Source organism: Leptidea sinapis, chromosome 25, assembly GCF_905404315.1.
Source record: "Leptidea sinapis chromosome 25, ilLepSina1.1, whole genome shotgun sequence".
NCBI classification, from domain to species: domain Eukaryota; kingdom Metazoa; phylum Arthropoda; class Insecta; order Lepidoptera; family Pieridae; genus Leptidea; species Leptidea sinapis.
Window position 1 is genome coordinate 1757534 of NC_066289.1, and position 20805 is coordinate 1778338.

Genomic DNA, 20805 nt, shown 5'->3' on the forward strand with positions numbered 1-20805 from the left:
CGAAAGCACGACTCCAATCGAGAAAGCATGCGTAAACAGATGTTGCTATGCTGATGTAATCGTAAATGGTTGCTTTAAGGCTGAAAATTTCTTAATCCGTCCAGAGGCCGGGTCGGAAACCAAATTGAGCGTGATTTACCTGGATGCCTTCCTTCAGACTTGGATTGATCATACTTTCCAATATTTTCCCTATCACAGTGCCTAGCGAAATCGGTTTGTAGTTTTTGACACAAGAAAGATCACCCGTTTTGTTCTTTGGCATTGGAACTACCACAGTATTCATTAGTTGTTTTGGTAAATAACCAAAATTTATACAATAATTATATAGGTTGGCTAAAACCCCATACTGACTCACCAGCAAACAGAATATGTTCAAGACTTAGTCCGCCGAGGCCCGGAGATTTTCCCCTCTTCATCTTCCGAACTACCGTAGCCACGTCATTAGCAGTAAAACATACATTGTCAGTATCACCAGTATAAAACTAATAACCTACTAAAACATTTTAATGTAAATAAATGTATCTTGCTGTAAATATTTTCTCCTTCGATCCACTCCTTCCTGAAGGATCAATTGGTCTAGTGGATATACCATGCAAAAAAAAGTTAAAAAGCAGCAGGACATGGTGAACACTGGATAGTCAAGCTTGGCCTTTGCTCCGAGAATGATTTAGTTAAATAATATACTAATTATTGTTGTATTTTTCTAATGTTGTAGCAAGTACCATTTTAATCCACTTAGCTTGCTGAACGGTTTAGAGCTAGAATGGTGTCTTATATAACTAATGTATATTTTTCTTACAATAAATATTACATTTTCAATAACGTTTTCCAATATTTCAATAATTTTAATAATAAGATTAGGGCACGGAACCCCTTAGCGTAAGATTTATAAGCAAACTATTTTTACTAATTGTAGATCGTTACAAAGATTTATATTATTGTAATTTCTTTTAAGAAAAGTAAAATATTAATTACTACACATTCCAACTACTCAGCTAAGAAGCTGTTTTGTAACAAAAGCGATAGCAGCACCCTCGGTTCGCAATTACTAGTACATATATAGAAAGGTAAGTACTTTGTGGTTTGCAAGCCATTGATTTATTGAGCAATCGCTAATATGTCTACTGTGGCTATGGCCTATTATAATAAGCGTTTTTCATTTTTGTGTTTCTGAAAGGTTCGCTAGATGGCCGTGCTCTAACGACCCATATGAATTCTTGATTCTGAATAGCAATAAACGTGAAACATAGATCATAATAATACTATCGTCACTTGCTCCGTTGTTTCATTACTTCATGCCGATTTCCGCCTTGGTTGTTTTATTTGTATAAGTATAAGTAAAGTAATAATAACCTTGTTTTTTTATTCTTAGTTATATTCTGTTTAAGACATTGACTTACTTATATTTTAAGTGTGTGTTCAAAGCAGTCCCAAAGAAACAACTCTCAAATTTCACCAATAAATGAGCGCAAACGTTTGATTCGAAGGGAGAGGCGTTGGCGGTGAGTTTGGACATAGCGAATGCCTTCGGTCGGGTTTTCAAAAAGCGCTTATAGTGAAACTGCCATCACATGGGTTTCCCGAGAGTGTAAGTGCTCTTGTCTGTAAATGAAATGCCTTCTTGGAATGTGTTGTGTTTAAATGCTGTTACCTCACCACTCCCCATCAAGTGAGCCTCTTGCCCGTTTGCCCCCTATAATATAAAAAAAAGCTGGATGGGTCTTGCGAGCTATATACTATTATGGATTGCGGGTAATTCTGAGTTCGTTGTGACATGATAATAATAATAAAAATCTGCATTATTTAGGCATTAACATTTTATTATTCTATTTAAAGGCTTTGACCATTAATCCCATTAATTAATTCTAAGTTTCATAATTCTCTCATATAATACATAGCACTGAGTGGATTGTATACGTATCAATAACCAGAATATATTTCAGTCATTATAATGGTAATTATCGGCTGTAATCTCCACACTTATAGCATTTACATTCTGCGGGTTCTCTGAGACGTACTTCCATCATTGCCCGATCTTCGTCCTGCAGTCTTATGCCGTCTGGGTCGTAGCAATGCGTTAATGTAACTAAACGTTCTCGAAGATAATTCTCTTTACAACAGAAACACTCCTGAAAACATAATTTGTTTTTTATGTTATGTAAATTGCATATAATGAATTAAGAACTAATGTTGAACCTTTCAGTATGCAGTACAAAATTTTAATAATTCATTGATCATCTTAAACTGCTGCATTTATACAATATTATTTACAAACTTTTGCCTTCAAGGTCTTTTGCTTTAAATTTTTATTGCACTCGTTCGCGATATTTTCAGGATGAAAAGTAAAGTTTCTTTAAACGTGTGTGCAAAATTTTAATTGTGTTAATCGTTTCACGGTTGTGTTTTTAATGCGTAACAGCAGTCTCACTCCCCGTGTAGGTTTCGAAATCGTAAATACGTGCGACGGCCTCTGCACACTAGGCGAGCCAGTAGGGACTAGGGACTCACGAGGGAGCAGTCACGCACGCGCGAGCTTTGTTGTCACCTAGGTACTTCCCAGTTATTTTTTTTATGCCAATACGGGACGAGACGAGGAGGACGTTCAACTGCTGGTAATTGATACACCCTGCCCATTACACAGCAGTGCCCGTCAGGATTCTTGAAAAACCCAAAAATTCTAAGCGGCACTACAATTGCGTTCGTCACCCTGAGACATAAGATATTAAGTCTCATTTGCCCAGTAATTTCACTAGCTACGGCGCCCTTCAGACCGAAACACAGTAATGCTTATACATTGCTTCACAGCAGAAATAGACACCGACCGATATTTTAAAATGTGTTGTAAGGTTAATTTATTGAAGTAGGCGTTACTTTGCGGAAATCCATAAGTATCCAAATGATTTGAGTTTTCGAATTGTTTAAAGACAAATATTGGCGGAATGAACACTAAAGAAAACTCAAATCATTTGTTGGTGTATAGGGTGATAAAGTGTAGTTATTCCTATAACGAATCACTAAAAATGAACAATTATGATCTATGATGTTTAGATTTAGAATAACTAGTACCTTAAGGAAGCCTGTTTGAGTGACGACGGATGGCTGAACCTGACTGTTGCATATACCTTCACATTTATTTACGGTGACTTCTCCGCTACACGATCGCGCTAAGCTCCCCATTTCGTCGTATTCCTCTGCGATTAATATTAGTTGAAATATTAGAACAGACAATTATTGTTAGCTCGAGTTAAATAGTATAACTTAGTATAGAAAATAATAATATGTAATTATATATCTAATATATAAAATTCTCGTGTCATGGTGTTAAACTTTGAACTCCTCCGAAACGGCTTGACCGATTCTCATGAAATTTTGAGGAAAACATCTATTTTTCATCCCCCTAAATGTTAACACGAATTTTTTTTTTAATTTTTTTTGACATTTTTTTTAAATTTGTTTGATTATGAGTCAGCATTAAAAAATACATACATCTTCAAATTTTCACCAATTTACGATCAACAGTTACTTTTGTATCGCCATTTTAATATCGGCAATACAACGTTTGCTGGGTCAGCTAAACCTATGTATAATTACATATTGTTGCCATAGGTACAATCGCCATGATAATTGTTATTTTTTTGCGTTATTTTCATTACCTATTTTATAATCTTTTACTTTATGAATGGAAGAAGAGGAAAAACGAGCGTACCTCCAGACCATATTTTCATTAAGAATGCCTTTTATTTCATATCTATTGCTAATAAAAAAACTGATGTTTAAATAGCATCTAACGGAAAGAAGGTTTATTTTATTAAAAAGTTGTATAACTATCAAAGCCAATCACAAAATTGGGGCGATGATGGAGATGATTTCATCCCCATTGGTTGTTACGAAGCTTGCACCAGCTCTATTGTGCGTACATTCCATTTATGGACAGGATTTTAATGCGCCTAATAGAAAATCATAAGCACCAAGGAAGTTCTATGGCAAGGTCGTACCCAAGTTTAAATACCCCAAACAAACTTTTCTATGTGGGAAACCAAATTTTTAACATGATATTTACTAGGTAATACCTGTTACCTGTTTATAATTATAAATAAAATATAAATGATTTAAGTTTTTTTAAAGTAATATAATTTATGTTTATTTACGTATTTTAATAGGTTGCCCATGAAATTGCCGTTCTGCAGTACTGGCCATTTCAAATCAAAATATTTTTTGTTTGGCTAGGAATTCTAATTTTAAATCAATTTTATTTTAAAAACATGGAATTCCTTTTCCAAAAGTTGTCATTTGTTTATTGATTAACACTAGTTACATTGTCATCGCATTTCAATGTTTTCCGTCATCATGGGTACGTTAAAAATTCGAGTAATTATAGAACATGAGTACCGTCATGGCAGCAACGCGGCACAAGCGGCACGCAACATCAACGACGTTTACGGAGCTAACACTACAAACCAACGCACCACCTGTTATTGGTTTGCTCGCTTCCGTTCTGGAAATTTCGACCTGAAAAATGAACCTCGCGGTCGTCCGAAGACTTTGGTCGACAATGACGAATTAAAGGCGATTGTGGAAGCACAATCTACGGCTGAATTAGCAGCAGCTTTCGACGATAGCGTCAAAACAATATTGGTCTATTTGCATCAAATTGGCAAGGTAAAAAAGCTTGACAAATGGGTGCCAAGAAAATGCCTTTGAAGAATTTGTTGTCCAGCTGATTTGTTTAAGAAGGGAATCAATAAACTGCCACTACGTTGGCAAAGATGCATTGATTGCATGGGTGACTAATTCGATTAATACAAATAAAAAATACATGAAAAAAATTCGTTTAAATTTTTTCATACAAAACGGCAATTTCATAGGTAAAAATCTAATATTATGATTTATAAATTTTGTTATGTCGTATACTTAATATTAAAATAGTTTCAACGAATATGTCAATGGTGTTTAAATTAATTACAATGTGCTGAATTCGCAAAAAATATGTTATTTACCTTTTGTAACATGTACTTCTGTTGGTATCGTTTCGCAGTTTTCATCTGCATAAGTTTTTATTACTATTACGAACATAACATCTACCAAAAGAAATAAAGTTTTTCGATGAAAAACCATATTTGAATATGAATGAATACTTAGGTCTTTATTGCTACTCTACAGCATTAAAACTGCGATAGTCTCGATTTTAACCAGCTTTTTATATCAGAATAATTATTGATCTTATTTAATAGGAGAGTGTACTTCTCTGCGTGTGTCGAAGAACATTAAGTGTGGAATCATGTAAATCTTGTGCTAGTTATCATGTTCATATATATTTTCTTAGTTATTTAAACTTAGATATATCGTTCAAATAATAGGTACCTTCAATATTAGTCAGAAGTAGGTACACAAAGTATATTATATTGCTGTCTGTATGTATAAGCCAATAGTGGTAAAAGTTCAAATAAACGTGGATCATACTGTTCGGAGGTTTACCATTAATAAGAGTTGCTAAATCCTAGGATTTACCCATAGTTCTGGCTTTTACATTAACAAATACTTTTATTATGTCAACATTATAACTTGCATTGATCAATGCCTGCTTTGTTGATATATTATACATCTGAACTGAAAATATTTTAAACTTAATTTTTAGAGAATAGTATCTACACATAGAAATATGAAAATATTTTTCATACAGAGAGGTTGTTGTCTTTTGACAGGATTTTTAGATATTGAGTCAATTGTTCTGGACTCCGGTTGGTTGGCTTATTGGCTAGTAATTTGGCACGTATCCCTAGAATCCCGCATAGTACCTACTTAAACTTTTGACAAAGGTTTATAAATTGAATTTGTATAATTGAGGGAATTACTACATTAAAAAATACTTCATCCATGATCAACATACAGGTTTACTTTGTGCCTTGTGGGTTCAGGACTATAATATTTCCCAAAAAAAAACCAACCATAGGTACCTACCTATATTGCTGTGAAAACAATTAATATATTAAAAATGACTGAAGTAAGCACTTAACAGTCTTGTTCGCACAGTCGGGAGTTCTTGTAATCACAAGCACGAGGGGATGACGGCAAGTTCAGAGGACTTTAATGCCTGTTTCTGTTGGTAAGACAATATTTTCCCATTAATATCTGGTTATAAGTACTATAAAGATATATGCACCAGCTACTATAAAAGGTCATTTCATTCGTGTATGCTTTCATACGACGAGAATTTGTAAACGAAAAAGGTTTAGATGCTAAAATGTTCTTTAATTATTACTTATATTTTACACTAGTTTATTTACACTTATTTACAATAGAAAATGGGGTCGTTTGCCAAGAAGTTCAGTTACCGCCAGGTAAGCTCAAAATTCAAGATAAGCTTAAAGTGACACTAATGGCTAACAAAGATAAATTAGTACCTTCTACTGTCAGTAATTAGCTGTCAATAATCTGAAAAATCATGTCCCAATACACCCGATAAATCATTCTTATCGCCAGTTCACTGTTGCAATTTCCATACAAACTTATATCCCTGGTAAGCTATACGTCGTCCTATTGACAGAAAGCGTGTACGGATAAGATCAGTTACCGTCTATAAGTTTATTGGGACAGAAATACAATTTTTTATCACAAGTAGGCCAAAACCGGAGATAGACCGAATATTGTGATTGGCCGTAAAAGCTTCACTTATTGTCTTAGGTAACACTTATATTACGTGTTATTAAGTTATATCCAATGAGTTTTATTATGATTTTAGGTCAAGAGTGTCAGATGACTCCAGTAATTCATGTGTTACAACATCCTGGCTGTGTACCAAAACCGATACCATCGTATGCTTGTATAGGGAAGTGCACAAGTTATGTACAGGTTTGTTTTAAATTATGTTTCTTTTATTTCTTCAAGTCTTCCCTTGATGAACCGCCATCCACATTTGCAACATAAAATCGTTATTACACTCCAAGCTAAAAATGAAATCTCTTTAATACATAATGTTTTCGTAACTACCTATGTTTATTAAATTAAAGTATTTTTAAAGTTCCCATTTCGCCCCGGGTTTTCGTCCCACATTCCTCTTTCGTCCCACGTTTATTTTTATTCCTGTTTCGGGTCACTAACACATAAAATGTTATTTTAGTACAGCCAGAAAAAAAATGTGAATAACAAGAATATTCTAAATATATATAGCTTACCCGAGACCAAACGATAGCATGAAAGGAGTTCATAAACCTATTACAGGATATTATGGTTCTGCAGATTGCGGCACAGCTATCTCAGGTTGTCTCAAAAGTAAAACAAAAAAACTTGGCCCAAACATATCATAAGCGGACCAAGTATATAGTAAAATTATCTTGATACGGAAGTCCACGCATCAGTATGAAGGTGGAGAAAGCGGTTTTTTAAGCATAAATAAAATTGTATAATCATCATAAAATAAATAATATTTATTAAGAAATCACAATTCGAATCACAGACAGCTATTAACTATTCTATCAATAATTTAAAATTATATAGACCGCTATACAAGTAAAAAAATAAAATGTAAAGTTTCATAATATTGTTTACTTATTAGCTATCTATTTACTCAATATCAATCACAATCAAAATTACACATCAGTTACACTTATAATATGGTTTTAAGAATAATGTAGGTAAATTATAATCACATATCACCTACATTAATTATTAAGTTTAAAAATATAAAGTAAATAATAATCACAGATCAGTTGCATTAATTATAGACAACTTAAAATCACCTAAAGACATTTTTTTATTATAGCATAGTTTTATTAATTAAAACCAGTTTATATTACAATTTGAATGAGTATATTTAGTTATTTTAAACATACACAAAATATTATATTGTATTTTAACGGTAAAAAAGGCTCCTGTTTCCATTAATTGATTTCTGGTATTGAGTACTAACTTGTTGAGTTAATTAATAATATTATAAATAAACTTAATTAAAATATTTTGTACGCTGTCCGTACAAAACATGTTGTAAAACACATAAATTACTACCCGAGGCGAATAAAGAACAAAAAGTGGGACTAAACAAGAATAAAATAATAAATTATTCTTATTTTCGTGACGAAACAGGAATAAAATCTAGATCGAAAAAAGATTTTTTTTGTGGGGCGAACCTTTGCGGGGCGAAACAGGAACAAATCTATTTATTTCGTTTAGGCATCGATGTTCAAATTCAAATATTTTTATTCAAAATAGGATTTAAAATCACTTATTGAACGCAAAAACTACCAAAAACTACCACCCATTCAAAAGAGACTGCCTCACACCTGAGAAGAATGGGCGCAAGAAACTCAACTGGCTTTTTTTTTAAATATAAAATATGGATTACAATGTGATATCGTACAATAAACATTTATAATTAAAGAGCCTGAGGGTGTTCGCTTTGTTCCCAGTCCCTGGTGTCAATAAGAAAATCGTTTATGCTATAATAACCTTTCCCACACAAGCGTTTTTTAACAATTCTTTTAAATTTCGTAACACATTTGTTTTGTACATTTTCTGGGATCATATTGTAGAAACATATACATCGCCCAACAAAAGACTTACTAACTGGACCCAACCGAAAAATAAAGCATAAAATAATACCTATTAATATGTAATGAATTTTGAGAAATTACTAATAAAAAGGTTCAGACTCACGGAACTATCGCTATCATATTTATAATTTTTATTCAACGCCGACATTAAGTCTCCACACGGCGCCGCGCCGTGATGCTTTGGGCGCACTACCGCTAAAGACATAGGTTATATGAAAGACATAGGTTATATGAAATATTTTTTATTGTTAAAATTAATATGTGTGAATGTAAAAATTTGAATAAATTATGGTCCATCCAGACACTTGAAAGATAAAATCCAGGTACTTACCAAAACTTTGCTGCTACTTTGCTGTACTATAATTATTTTACCCATTCTTTCTGAGAAGATTCATTACTATCATAGAATCTAAGCATAGAATATCGTAGGTAATAGGTACAGCATTAAATTTCAGTTTTCTTTAGGCGATATAATAAACAAGTAAACGTGTTAGGTGTGCACTTTTGGACTTTAGAAACTTTTAGTTTTTATTTGTGTTATTATTTTCCAGAATCTCAGACTTACCTGTTATAATTTTTAGGTTTCTGGTAGCAAAATATGGCAAATGGAACGATCCTGCAATTGCTGCCAAGAATCTGGTGAAAGAGAAGCTAGTGTAGTTTTATTCTGTCCAAAAGCTAAAAGCGAAGAGAAAAGACTAAGAAAGGTAACAACCTATCTATAAGGATCAAAGCAGTAGGTACCTACACGAATTGGTATATACCTAAATAATATTTAATAAATAATATATAACTATTTAACTGTACCTACCTATTAAAATATATAATTTTAAATTATCCGTTGCCATCCAAAGAAATATGTACTATTGAATTTACAACTAGTGTTTAAATTCTCTTTGTTTACAAGCAGATTGTGTAATAATTGCGAATTCCTTAAACTCTTATGTAGGTAACTATTACATGCCCGAAAAATCTGCTCTGAAGTTAAGTGACGTCACCCTTTAGTACAACATAGAGATTATATAGTATCTAGGTACATAGAGCTACGAAACGTACTGTGTATACAGTCTGAATAATCTGCGGAGAAATATAATAATTATAACATCAACCAGGGTAAAAAAGAATTACTTATAATATTCTAATGTTATATTATTCACATAAATATATTATTAAAATTATTCTTCTAGGTGACTACCAAAGCTCCATTAGAATGTATGTGTCGCCCCTGCGGGTCAATTGAAGAAAGTTCGATTATTCCGCAAGAAATAGCTGGTTTTGTGGAAGAAGGTCCATTACACAATCAATTCAGAAAGCATTTTTAAATGATAAATTTGTATCAAGTAAATTATTATGTTCTTATGTTATGTTTAATGTTATAAGCATAAAAATAAAGGCTTTCGACCATTTTTAGTTTTTTTGTTTTATCACTCTAAGTATCTAATATAATAGGTCAGAGAGAAATCGCAACAAAATAATAAAATGTTGTTTCTAGCTCATTTTCATTACTTTTACTTTCTATCAAAGTGAGTGAATGACATAATGAAGAAATTCGATACATTTAAAAAAAGTGTGTGCGTGTAATCTTTATGCGCGATTGAAGTAAAACTAATAATTAACTTTAGGAATAATTAACAGATATATTAATATTTTACATTAAATAAAGCCTTGTTTCCAAATAAGCACTCACGTATTACTGAGGAGCTTTGTTAGATTTTTAGACGCTAACGATAGACCTTCATCATTTGAGCAAAGTTGGCATTTTCTCTACCTAAAATTAATGAACGCCTTTATAATAAAAAACTCCATTTGTCGTATCACCGCTCTTCGACAACACTTCCCTTAAAGCCTCGCCTAGTATCGGAATACTGGGTCTCGAATTCTCGAACAATTTCGTGTTCATCTGGAGGGCAAAGCCAAATTGGCTTCAAAGAAACTGGGCGTCATTAATAGAGCACGGCAATACTTCAAGCCGGCCCACATACTAGCGCTCTATAAAGCGCAGGTTCCGCCACACATGGAGTATTGCTGTCATCTCTGGTCTGGCGCACCCCAGTATCAGCTCGATCCATTTGATCGCGTGCAACGCAGAGCAGCTCGAATTGTCGGGGACCCAGTGCTCTGTGAACGGCTGGATCACTTGGCGTTGCGTAGAGACGTCGCTTCATTGTGTGTCTTCTACCGCATTTATACCTTCTTCTACGCACGGGGAGTGTTCCGAAGAGCTGTTTAACCTGATTCCTGCCGCCGAATTCCACCTTCGCACGACACGCCACAAGTTAGGTTATCATCCTCACCATCTGGATGTGTGGCGGTCCTCCACAGTGCGGTATTCAAGGAGCTTTCTTGCACGTACTACAAAGATGTGGAATGAACTTCCTTGTGCGGTGTTTCCGGGACGATACGACGTGGGTACCTTCAAAAAAAGCGCGCACACCTTCCTTAAAGGCCGGCAACGCTCCTCTGTGATTCCTCTGGTGTTGCAAGAGATTGTGGGCGGCGGTGATCACTTAACAACAGGTGACCCGTACGCTCGTTTGTCCTCCTATTCCATAAAAAAAAATATTTAATCAAGTGAGATTTTATATATTTTACAAAGAATTATATAATGTTATATTTTAATATTATTATTAATCAGAAAATAAAATCTTAAACTTTTTACAGGTCAGGTCATTATACCTTATAATAAAGAACCTGTCTTGATTTTCTCTATTATGCTTATTTATTGATGAAAGAGTAAATTAATGTTTCTGGGATTTCACCATTTTATTTGACTGATAATTATTTTCATTTTATATTCTATTTATAATTCATAAATACCATTCGCACATTTTAAAATATTCACTCATTAAATAAAATAAATGATAATAAGAAATTTGAGGTTATATTAGCACATATTATTATGACGTTGTTGTCCTAATAATGGACGAAGAAACTAAAAATAAATTAACGAATGTCGCAAATGTCAGAAAAATTCTGATAACTTATAGTTATATTATTTATTACAAAAGTAGTAATAAATAAGCAAATTATACACTTGGAGATTTTCAAAAAATATTACTGAGCATATTGAAATGTTTTTTTTAAACCATATAATTATAACGGCTTAAAAAATTGTTTCAATTGACTTTTTTACTGAGCGATACTTCCGTCAGAAAAAAATACTAAGTTACTCTCAAGAAGTTTAAAAAAAAATTACAAAAAGGAAAAAATAACGCAAGCCGCGAAAAAAATTGTTGCAGTTTTCGCAAATGTAGCACAAAGTTGGCTCAAGCGTTTTCGATCCGGAAATCGATCCGTTTTTGATATCAAAGATGTACCTCACTCTGGATATGATGATCTGCATGATCGGCATATTATGAGTAGTTCCGACATAACTTGGAACTGCCCACAAAAAAGACATAAAAATATAATAATAAAATCTTTATTGAGATGACGTAATAAAATTATTTTATTAAACAAAAATGGTACTTATCTGCTTCTCTGTTTTACTAATATTGAATCCATTATAATAAGTCTTGCAGGTATTATGTAACATAACATCTTTCACAAACATCATAATTGTAGGAGACAAATATCACTGACCATAGTAGCGGTCGAAGAGCTGAAAAGTACACATTATTATTAACCAAATGTGCATATGTTGGATAATATTATTCCCATAGCGTGACCAGAGAAAAAAGCTGTCTTGATCATGTAATGGTTAAATCCCTGGTCTTCGTGAATGTGGCGGAATCCACGACCACTACCCGGTTCTTTTTTAGCTTCCCGAAATATTAAAAAAAAAAAAAACAAAATCATTTCCTGCAAAACGTTTTTAAAAATAATTATGAATGTTCACAAATCACAATGAATTATATAATATTATGTACCTACTTATTTTTATACATTCTTGTTCCTATCGAAAACTTATGCTATAAAAAAGAAACTAGCCTTACTGTTCTACAGATATATTTGCTTTTGGCAAGCGTAAGGAGTTGAGGGCAGAGGGGGTACCCATTCGACCTCTCAAATCAAATCAAAGACGTGTGATAAATATTTAACTATCAAATTAGAATCCAAAAGAGAGAAAAAGTCGTCGTAAGAAACCACAATATCACACGGCAGGAGACAAATGATATCAAAAACGATATTTAAGAATAGTACTTGGTAAGTACTCGATTCTTGTTCTGTTTATATAATAAAATTAGGTATTTATTTCATTTAAAAAAAAAACTTGACAGACACTTTTTCATATACACAGATTATTCTCCTTACCTGTACCCTCCATAGTTTGCATTTTGCTATTAACTAAATTTGAGCGTAAGAGAAAAACAATCCTATAAACGGCACAAATTAAAAATCAAAGTTCTGCTGCATTTTGTGGGCAAGCTTGTGCTTTCTTCCAAGAACGATAATATGAACTTATTAGTGATCTGGTTGTATATTTAAATGATTTACGGGATAATAATTAACATGTTTATATTTTATTTCAAATTTTTGGACTTGTTAATCACGTATTAATGGTCAACGGCATATAAATTACAAGGCAAGTAAAGTAATTTTATCTAATAATCGTACGATATTAAGTGTGAACTTATTTATGAAAAGTATAATTTGTGCTCATTACTGTTTTTGCAGCCTTATAATATAGTTAAAATATATCACCATCGCTTAGATAAGTTATATTATGCAATCTTCAATTACAACCAAAAAAACAGATAATCCCGGAAGATTTACATATAAATTACGATCATACCTGTTTATCACAAGTGAAGTTTGCGAACATTTGTTTTCATTCAGTGAACGCATTGTTGCGTGCGTTATGCATTAACTGTTTTCGTCCTTTTTATTCCTAAACATTTTATAAACTACTAGTTCATCCACGGAATTACCTACTATTAGGATTTTGCACTTCAAAAGGAAAAAAGCGGAACCTTCACAGGATCACTGTGTTCTCCATCGCTAGTTTTAATATTACGTAAGTCACGATGGGTGACGAGTGGTACTTTTTCGGAAGCTAAAAATGACTTAGTTTTGTTGGCCGTGTGTGAAGAAGCGTTGTCATGCTGTAGGAGAACGTGGCTTTTTGGTCGTCTTACGCGAACTATTTTTAACAGCCTGGGTAAACAAATGGTAGAATACCATTCGGCCAAAGCACTCTTTTGATCTTCAAGTGGAATTGTGCAGATGGGACCCGTAGCTGAGAAAAAAAAATACGATAATTTTATTACCAACGTATCTCACCTTCCTTATTTTTGTCGGCCTGTTCTCATTTTCAAACACCCATTTACAAGATTGCTGTTTTTTTCCGGGTTCAAAACAATAAATCTACCTTTCGTCTCCTGTGGCAATGTAATGGCAATAAATAGCATTAGAATGTCCGTGGTCGTACTTCATTAGCATCTGTGAGCACCATTCCACGCGGGCCCGCTTCTGCTCCGCTGTCAGTTCATGATGGATCCAACGACAACAACGTTTCCGAACTTTCAATTATTCGTGTAAATTTTTCTGAATATGGCTCATACCAATCCCCAATAGTCCTCGAATTGCCTCATAGTTAATCCGCGGGTTTTCTTCAATTAGCCGAATAAACAGTAGCCACATTATTTTCGTTGGCAGTTGAAGGCCGCCCTTCACGAAATTCGTCATGTAAAGAAACCCGACCTCTCAAATTCAGCAAACCATCGCCTCACGGTTCTTTTCTCCCAAAAGCATTTTTAAGACGAGCGGCACCGTCTTGCGGAGAGAGAGAGAACTTTTAAAATCAAAGTCATCGCTTTAAAATTTTTTCAACTTTTTTCCATTTTCTTAGCGTACGTAGAACTTTGATGTGTGATAAAAAAAAATTATAAATGATTTCCCGCCAATTATTTTTATTTATTACTAAGTTGCAAAGTTGAAAAAAATATAACATTCGAAATTCAAATAGTTACGATTAGTTAGAAGTGCAAAACTTTTAGTGTACCCCATGTATTACTATTTTATTTTAGAGCATTGGTAACAAGACTGACGGATCAAACCAAAATACAACAAAATCTGTGTATTTAATTAAATTAAAAAATAATTTTAGGTTGGACATAATTACCATAGAGTTACGATTCTTCTCTTGGTAGTGAATAATAATAGATTATAGAAAGTAGTTTCATATTTCAAAATAGGATTTCATCTTTGATTTGCAGTTTGCACTAAATAGTTTGTTTTGGTTTTAATGCAAATTTTGTAAGAGTAATTTTACGTAATTTTCACTATTTTTCTGAGCCTAAAAAAACAAGGATATCTTTAAAAATGAGCCGCCGTAAACGAGCAAAGGTATGTTATCGTTAATATTGTTTGTATCTAATTTTTTTCATTGCTTATATCTCTAAGGTTATGTTTATATTGATTACAGGTCGATGCCCGCGAATTAGATGAAAAATTAAAACCTGAAGATTCTGAATCTGATCATTCAGAAAAAAGTAAAATAACATCATCCAGTCCTGCTGCTGTTACAAGTCGTAGAGAGTCCTCTTCAAGTCGTACCACAGATTCCAAAAAAGAGGAAAAACCGATAGTTGAAGAATATAAAAGCGAAGATATTGAAGAAATTAATTACAAAGAAATGTTGAACAGGTTGTTATAAATAAATAAAAATAATAATAAATAGTAATATCTGGTGCGTGAACAGCGTGTATATTTACTATAAGTATTAAATCTATTTATATTTCCCAGCTTGGAAGGAGCAGCATTTCAGTCCAGATTACCATTTGATAAAATGTCTTCATTAGAGGCAGAATGCTTTTCTGACTTGCAAGGGTCGTCAGCTCAAGCATTTATTCAAATAAGAAATAGAGTCCTTAAACTTTGGTTTGAAGATCCAAAAAAACAGTTGACTCAAGAACGCAGTATTCATAAAATGGATGTAAGTATAAAAAATCAAATTAACATGTTCCAGTAATTGTGTATTTCAACTTTTTTTCATAAAATTATTGTTAGCACAGATCAAAACCAACTGTTTCTTAACAGGTAGAAGAATTACCATTGTAATTCAAAAGTATTTTCAATTGGTGATGGACATTTGATCCACACAAGCCTTAAAAATTGAGAATTATAGTCACAAACATCCCTAGAGACTGATAACAATACAACTGTAACTTAACAGAAGAGTATGAACTAAAGTAGTGATGTTAAGCGATGGGACAGACTATGACAGTTCTTTCAATAGTGGCAACAATACTTAACATTTTACTGTAAAATTTTATCTTTTGTGACACACTGTTTCAGTAGCTTTAACCCAATGTATAATCAAACTGGATCTAGTGTTACAATAACAATAAAAATTTTGTGTTCAGTGTTTTGGATACAAAATATGGCAGTATTATTTTCTGCAGCTGCAGCCGTTAAGATCAATTGTGATTGGCTAACAAATAGTGATCCAACCAATCATGGTGTAGTTTATCACATTGTTTATATTGATTTCATATAGAAATAGAAATAGAAACACACTTTATTAGCAATAAAAAACACTCACACAAAAAACAATAATTTACAATATTAATTAAAATATTAAAATGCTAAATTAAATAACATAACAAATATTATAAAAAATTAAAAATAAATAAATAAAAATAACAGTGTGAGCGTGATTCCCTGCTAAAAGGAGCTGACTCAGAATCAGTGCAGAAGACACCAACACAACACTGGTTTTCAGCAGCCCCTCGTGACATTTGAAGTAGAAAGTTCTTTTAGTCTTCCCATTGCAAATTAATTTGCGTAGGTATCAAAGTAAGTAGTGTAATAAAATAAAAATAAGTAAATAATTGTAATAATAATAAATATTAAATCATACTATAAACTGTACTTAACTGTATATAATATAATAAATCAATAACATATCAAGTTTTGATTGATTTCTGTGCCCCCTTCCAAGATGGCACCCCCTGCGACTGCTTTGCTTCAGGGCTACTACTGGGGAAAAGACTCCTTCAGAGGAGCAAATTCATAGTACTTTAAAGTGTGGGAAAAAACTGGTGTCACTTACTGTACACAAGATTTCAGCTTTTATTATTATAACTGTTCAATATTAATGGATAACTGTTCAACTTGTAATGACTCTTTTTTATTATTAATTACAGCCTCCATATAATGCAGATCCTGTACTTATTTTGAGAACACATGCTTTCTTAGAGAGACATGGCTTCATAAACTATGGAATTTATGAACGTATTACACCTATTCCATCACCTCCAAAAGGGAAGCAAAGGCCAAAAGTCATCATTATTGGTGCAGGTAAAAAAAATTGTTTGTTTGGTGTGATGGTTTTTCTAACAACTTTTTTCCCACATTATGGTACACAAGATCAATTGATACAAATACTGCAGTAATAAATCTTAGTGTCGGCTTAAGTTAAGGTTTAATATCTTACCAACCAAACTCGGACTTACCCAACATTCCATACATAATGTGAACCCTACATAGTGGGATTACAGGTAGCTAATGATTAATGAATATACAATTGCTTGGTATGATTCTGTTAAGAGTTCAGTAATGTAACAACGACATCTAAATTGATACATATATAATTCATACTTGCATAGTCCTTTGAGTAGAATAAAATATGTTGTAATATTTGGATCAAGTATACATAGCATATATAGTAGTTTCTCTAGATTTTAGAGTCTAAAATGTATACGAGCCACATTCCGTCAGACCAGATTAAATCGAGTTATACCAAAGATGTTATGTTAATGACTTTTTTCATCTAAGTGCATTATTGCTTTGATATTTATTTTAATATATAGGAAGAATCACAAGTAGTATGTAATAATTTTTACAAGTGGAAGGCTTCAATGCACAAAGTAGTAATGTGCAAGCATTATTATGGTCAGATTTGAAGGGTTCCTTATAGCTATTGAAATTTAATGGTTAATGAGATTTAGCACCTTATGTATCTAATTGATAAGCGCAGTTATGGTTTTGCTCAGAATATTGGGTGTAATCAAGAATCTTATAACTCCATTGTAATAGGCAGAAGATATTATTGACTATCAGTCAATGTTTTGCTTTTCTCATCAATTTTCTCTTAAATATGTGTGATTTGTTGTTAAGTGACAACCACCCATGCTCTTGCACCATGGAGGAAGCACAGGAGTGCTACCAGCCTTTCAAATAATTTTATTGAATTAATGTTTTATTATTTAAAAAACTTTCAGGAGTTTCGGGGTTAGCTGCAGCACGCCAACTAAAGTCATTTGGTTGTGAAGTTGTAATACTGGAAGGCAGAGATCGAGTTGGCGGGAGGATTGTCACATATAGAAAAGGACCATATGTTGCTGATTTAGGTAACATTTATGAGTGTATTGAAGCGTACAGTAACTGTGTTAATATTGTGTAGCAGATACTTCTAATCAATTCATTTATTCTTCTTCTTCATGTGCCTCTCAAGTACTGGAGGTCAGCAGTCACTTTTTAAACTTCTCCTTGTCCATGGCTAAGCGGAATAATTCTTGAAATGCCCTGATGACAGTCCACTCCCTTATATTTCTGAGCCAAGACTTTTCTTCTTCCATCACCTCTTTTCCCAGCAATTTTTCGCATCAAAATAGTTTGCAGCAGGTGGTACTTATCATTGCACAGCATATGACCAAGCTATAAGATCTTACCCTGTTTGATGGTTCACACTAACTCAATGTTCTTCTTCGTGTGTACACGGACCACTGCATTTGACATTTTAGTCGTCAAACTAATGTTTAGCACTCCATAATCGCGTACTTATGCGATCATACATCTTATGACTTAAATCAATTATCAATTAATTACTCAAATTAATTCTCTTCAACTAGTTTACTGTATTTTACTCCTAAGCCTTAATACACTTACTTTGAATTATAGACAATGTGAAAGTTTAACAATTGAATGACCCAAATTTACTTTAGATATGATTATATTTAATTTTGTTCAAACATCTTAAATTCAAACTTATTAACTTCTTGATCTCAACCCCTTAGATTTCGTTTACATAGCATTATTTTTCCCACAGCGTTTTTTTTCGAATATTTTCTGTGGGTCCCACAGGTTATTCAAATTCTATAATAAAAATACATTAAAGCCACTCTTTATAACAGGATAGATTAACCGGAACAACAGTCACTAAGATATTTTTTTTATTTGTTTATAGTATGCATATATAAATATTATCAATAACTTATTATTTGTGATGTAATACAGTTAATATGTAATAATTAGTATTAATAATTATTTTTGGTTTTGGTCCTTTTAAGGTGCTATGGTTGTGACCGGACTTGGAGGCAACCCAGTTACCACACTAGCTGTTCAGATGAATATTGATCTACATAAGATAAAACAAAAGTGTCCCCTGTATGAAGCTACTGGAAACCAAGTTCCAAAGCACAAGGATGAAATGGTAAGTATTAGAATTAGTTGAATCAGGTGTTTCTTTGTTATATTATATTGTAGCAACATTTGTGTTTTAATGATCAGTTAAAAGATATAAATGTTTTTTAGTCTTTTACAGATTATCGGCTTTTGTTAATATAAACTGAGTCAGTACTTACATAATACTTGTATCTATTCTTTTTAGTATTTGAATATCATCCTCACTATCTAGGAGTTCACGTGTTACTGAACATCACCAGAATCACCAGTGATAGGAATTAGGAAGGCTCCTTTGCACAGGATTCTGGCTACTATTTTTCTGCCGTGAAGCAGTAAGCATTATTTTTTTCCGTCTGAAGAGTGCCGTAGCTAGTGAAATTACTGAGCAAATGAACCTTAACATCTTATGTCTCAAGGAGACGAGCGCAATTGTAGTGCCGCTCAGAACTTTTAGGTTTTTAAAGAATCCTGAGTGGCACTGCATTGTAATGGGCAGGGTGTATCAATAACCATCAGCTGAACGTCCTGCTCGTCTCGTCCCTTATTGTCATAAAAAATGCTGTGTTATGTAATAGTTATTTATGCAACTGTTGTGTAATCAGGTATTTTAATACCTGATTACACACATTAATTATCAACAGCATACAAGACTTTATCTACATCCATACTATGAATCCTCTATAAAAGATTCTGAAACCGTTAGCTTACTGCTAACATTAAAAAAGCCAGTCTCCGGCTCCGCGTAGATTTAGAGCACCGCGTCCGCATCTATGCGTGTGTATACAGGTCCCATAGTGGTAACGCAGAAACCGATCATCTCATGGGCTGCGTTCAAGCGGCAACTGACGACGTGCTTGCACAGATCCCCTCCGCTGAAATCGTAGTCTTGGGTGATTTCAACGGGCACAATGCCGAATGGCTTGGATAACGTACCACGGACTACGCAGGGCGATCTGTGCATAATTTTGCATTGGCGTATGGTCTGTCCCAATTGGTTGAGTCGCAAAGGCGGCTCCCGGATGTGGATAGGCACATGCCGTCCTTATTAGATCTTCTGCTGACTACACATCCCGATAGTTACCAGGTCTCTGTCGACGCCCCTCTCGGAACGTCCGACCATTGCCTGGTCACCAGCGACCCGCCGCGTTTGGCACTACAAGTCAGCAGATGGGGATAGGATGTGTTCCTTTTTTGCATCCTACCCTTGGCAAAAAACAGGCGTATCGAACTTGGGTTGCGGCGCTGGACACAAAGGATCCGAACTGCAAAGTTCTTAAGAGGAAATATAACCGCGCCTCCAGATTTTTTAAGCGGCAAATCGCCCGTGCGAAGTCTAAGCACGTCGTCAAAATCGGCGAGCAGCTTTCCAGTTACCCGACCGTAACACGCAAGTTCCCTGACTCATGGAAGTCAGCCCTTGTCCATCCGATCTAAAAAAAAAGGAGGCAGTTTGGATCCGGCAAACTACAGGCCTATTGCCATTACCTCCGGCGCTCCTCTCAAAACTTCCATCACTTGGGCTTCCCGAGAGCTTATGCAAGTGGACCTCCAGCTTCCTCACTGGGCGCAGCATACAAGTCGTTGTCGACGGTTTTTGTTCGACTCCTAAGCCCGTGAACGCTGGAGTGCCCCAAGGCTGTGTGCTATCTCCCACGCTGTTTCTTCTGCTTATCAATGATATGTTTGACACCTCCAACATACATTGCTTTGCAGACGACAGCACTGGTGATGCCGTATACACGGGCCATGCAGGTCTCTCTCGGGAAAACGTTGACCAGTGCCGGGAGAAACTTGTGTCTTCTATCGAGTCCTCTCTCGAGAAGGTCGCGGAATGGGGTAAATTGAACCTTGTCCAATTGAACCCCCAGAAGACTCAAGTTTGCGCGTTTACCACTAAATAACTCCATTT

The 20805-nt window shown here is 34.1% G+C and overlaps 4 protein-coding genes across 34 annotated transcripts in view; 2 read left to right on the forward strand and 2 right to left on the reverse strand.

The window, feature by feature from the left end:
• LOC126972229 (polycomb protein Scm) overlaps positions 1-20805 on the reverse strand; it is a 324514-nt gene that overhangs the window by 86424 nt on the left and 217285 nt on the right. The gene's annotated exons all lie outside the window — the stretch shown is intronic.
• Positions 1817-5156, reverse strand: LOC126972253 (partner of bursicon). Its single transcript, XM_050818902.1, has 3 exons — positions 4998-5156; positions 3067-3191; positions 1817-2129 (listed from the first exon to the last, which is right to left on the reverse strand). Exons 1-3 carry the CDS (start codon positions 5113-5115, stop codon positions 1959-1961), a joined length of 414 nt encoding a protein of 137 aa, XP_050674859.1. The 5' UTR covers positions 5116-5156; the 3' UTR covers positions 1817-1958.
• LOC126972250 (bursicon) lies at positions 6214-9952 on the forward strand. 2 transcript variants are annotated; one of them, XM_050818900.1, is made up of 4 exons: positions 6214-6338; positions 6740-6849; positions 9128-9253; positions 9734-9952. In XM_050818900.1, the coding sequence occupies exons 1-4, from the start codon at positions 6242-6244 to the stop codon at positions 9866-9868; spliced, it is 468 nt and encodes a 155-aa protein (XP_050674857.1). In that variant the 5' UTR covers positions 6214-6241; the 3' UTR covers positions 9869-9952. The 2 variants fall into 2 exon arrangements, with proteins under 2 accessions (XP_050674857.1, XP_050674858.1); XM_050818901.1 differs by lacking the exon at positions 6214-6338 and having other exon boundaries at positions 6730-6849.
• LOC126972211 (lysine-specific histone demethylase 1A) overlaps positions 14666-20805 on the forward strand; it is a 411187-nt gene continuing 405047 nt past the window's right edge. For all 30 annotated transcript variants that reach the window (XR_007731089.1, XR_007731092.1, XR_007731094.1 and 27 more), the window contains exons 1-6: positions 14666-14834; positions 14914-15134; positions 15234-15423; positions 16637-16790; positions 17714-17842; positions 18782-18924. Coding sequence is in view for 3 of the 30 variants with exons in the window: in XM_050818839.1 (XP_050674796.1) it covers positions 14811-14834; positions 14914-15134; positions 15234-15423; positions 16637-16790; positions 17714-17842; positions 18782-18924 (861 nt within the window). In the remaining 27 variants the exon portion in view is untranslated. The remainder of the gene's footprint in view (positions 14835-14913; positions 15135-15233; positions 15424-16636; positions 16791-17713; positions 17843-18781; positions 18925-20805) is intronic.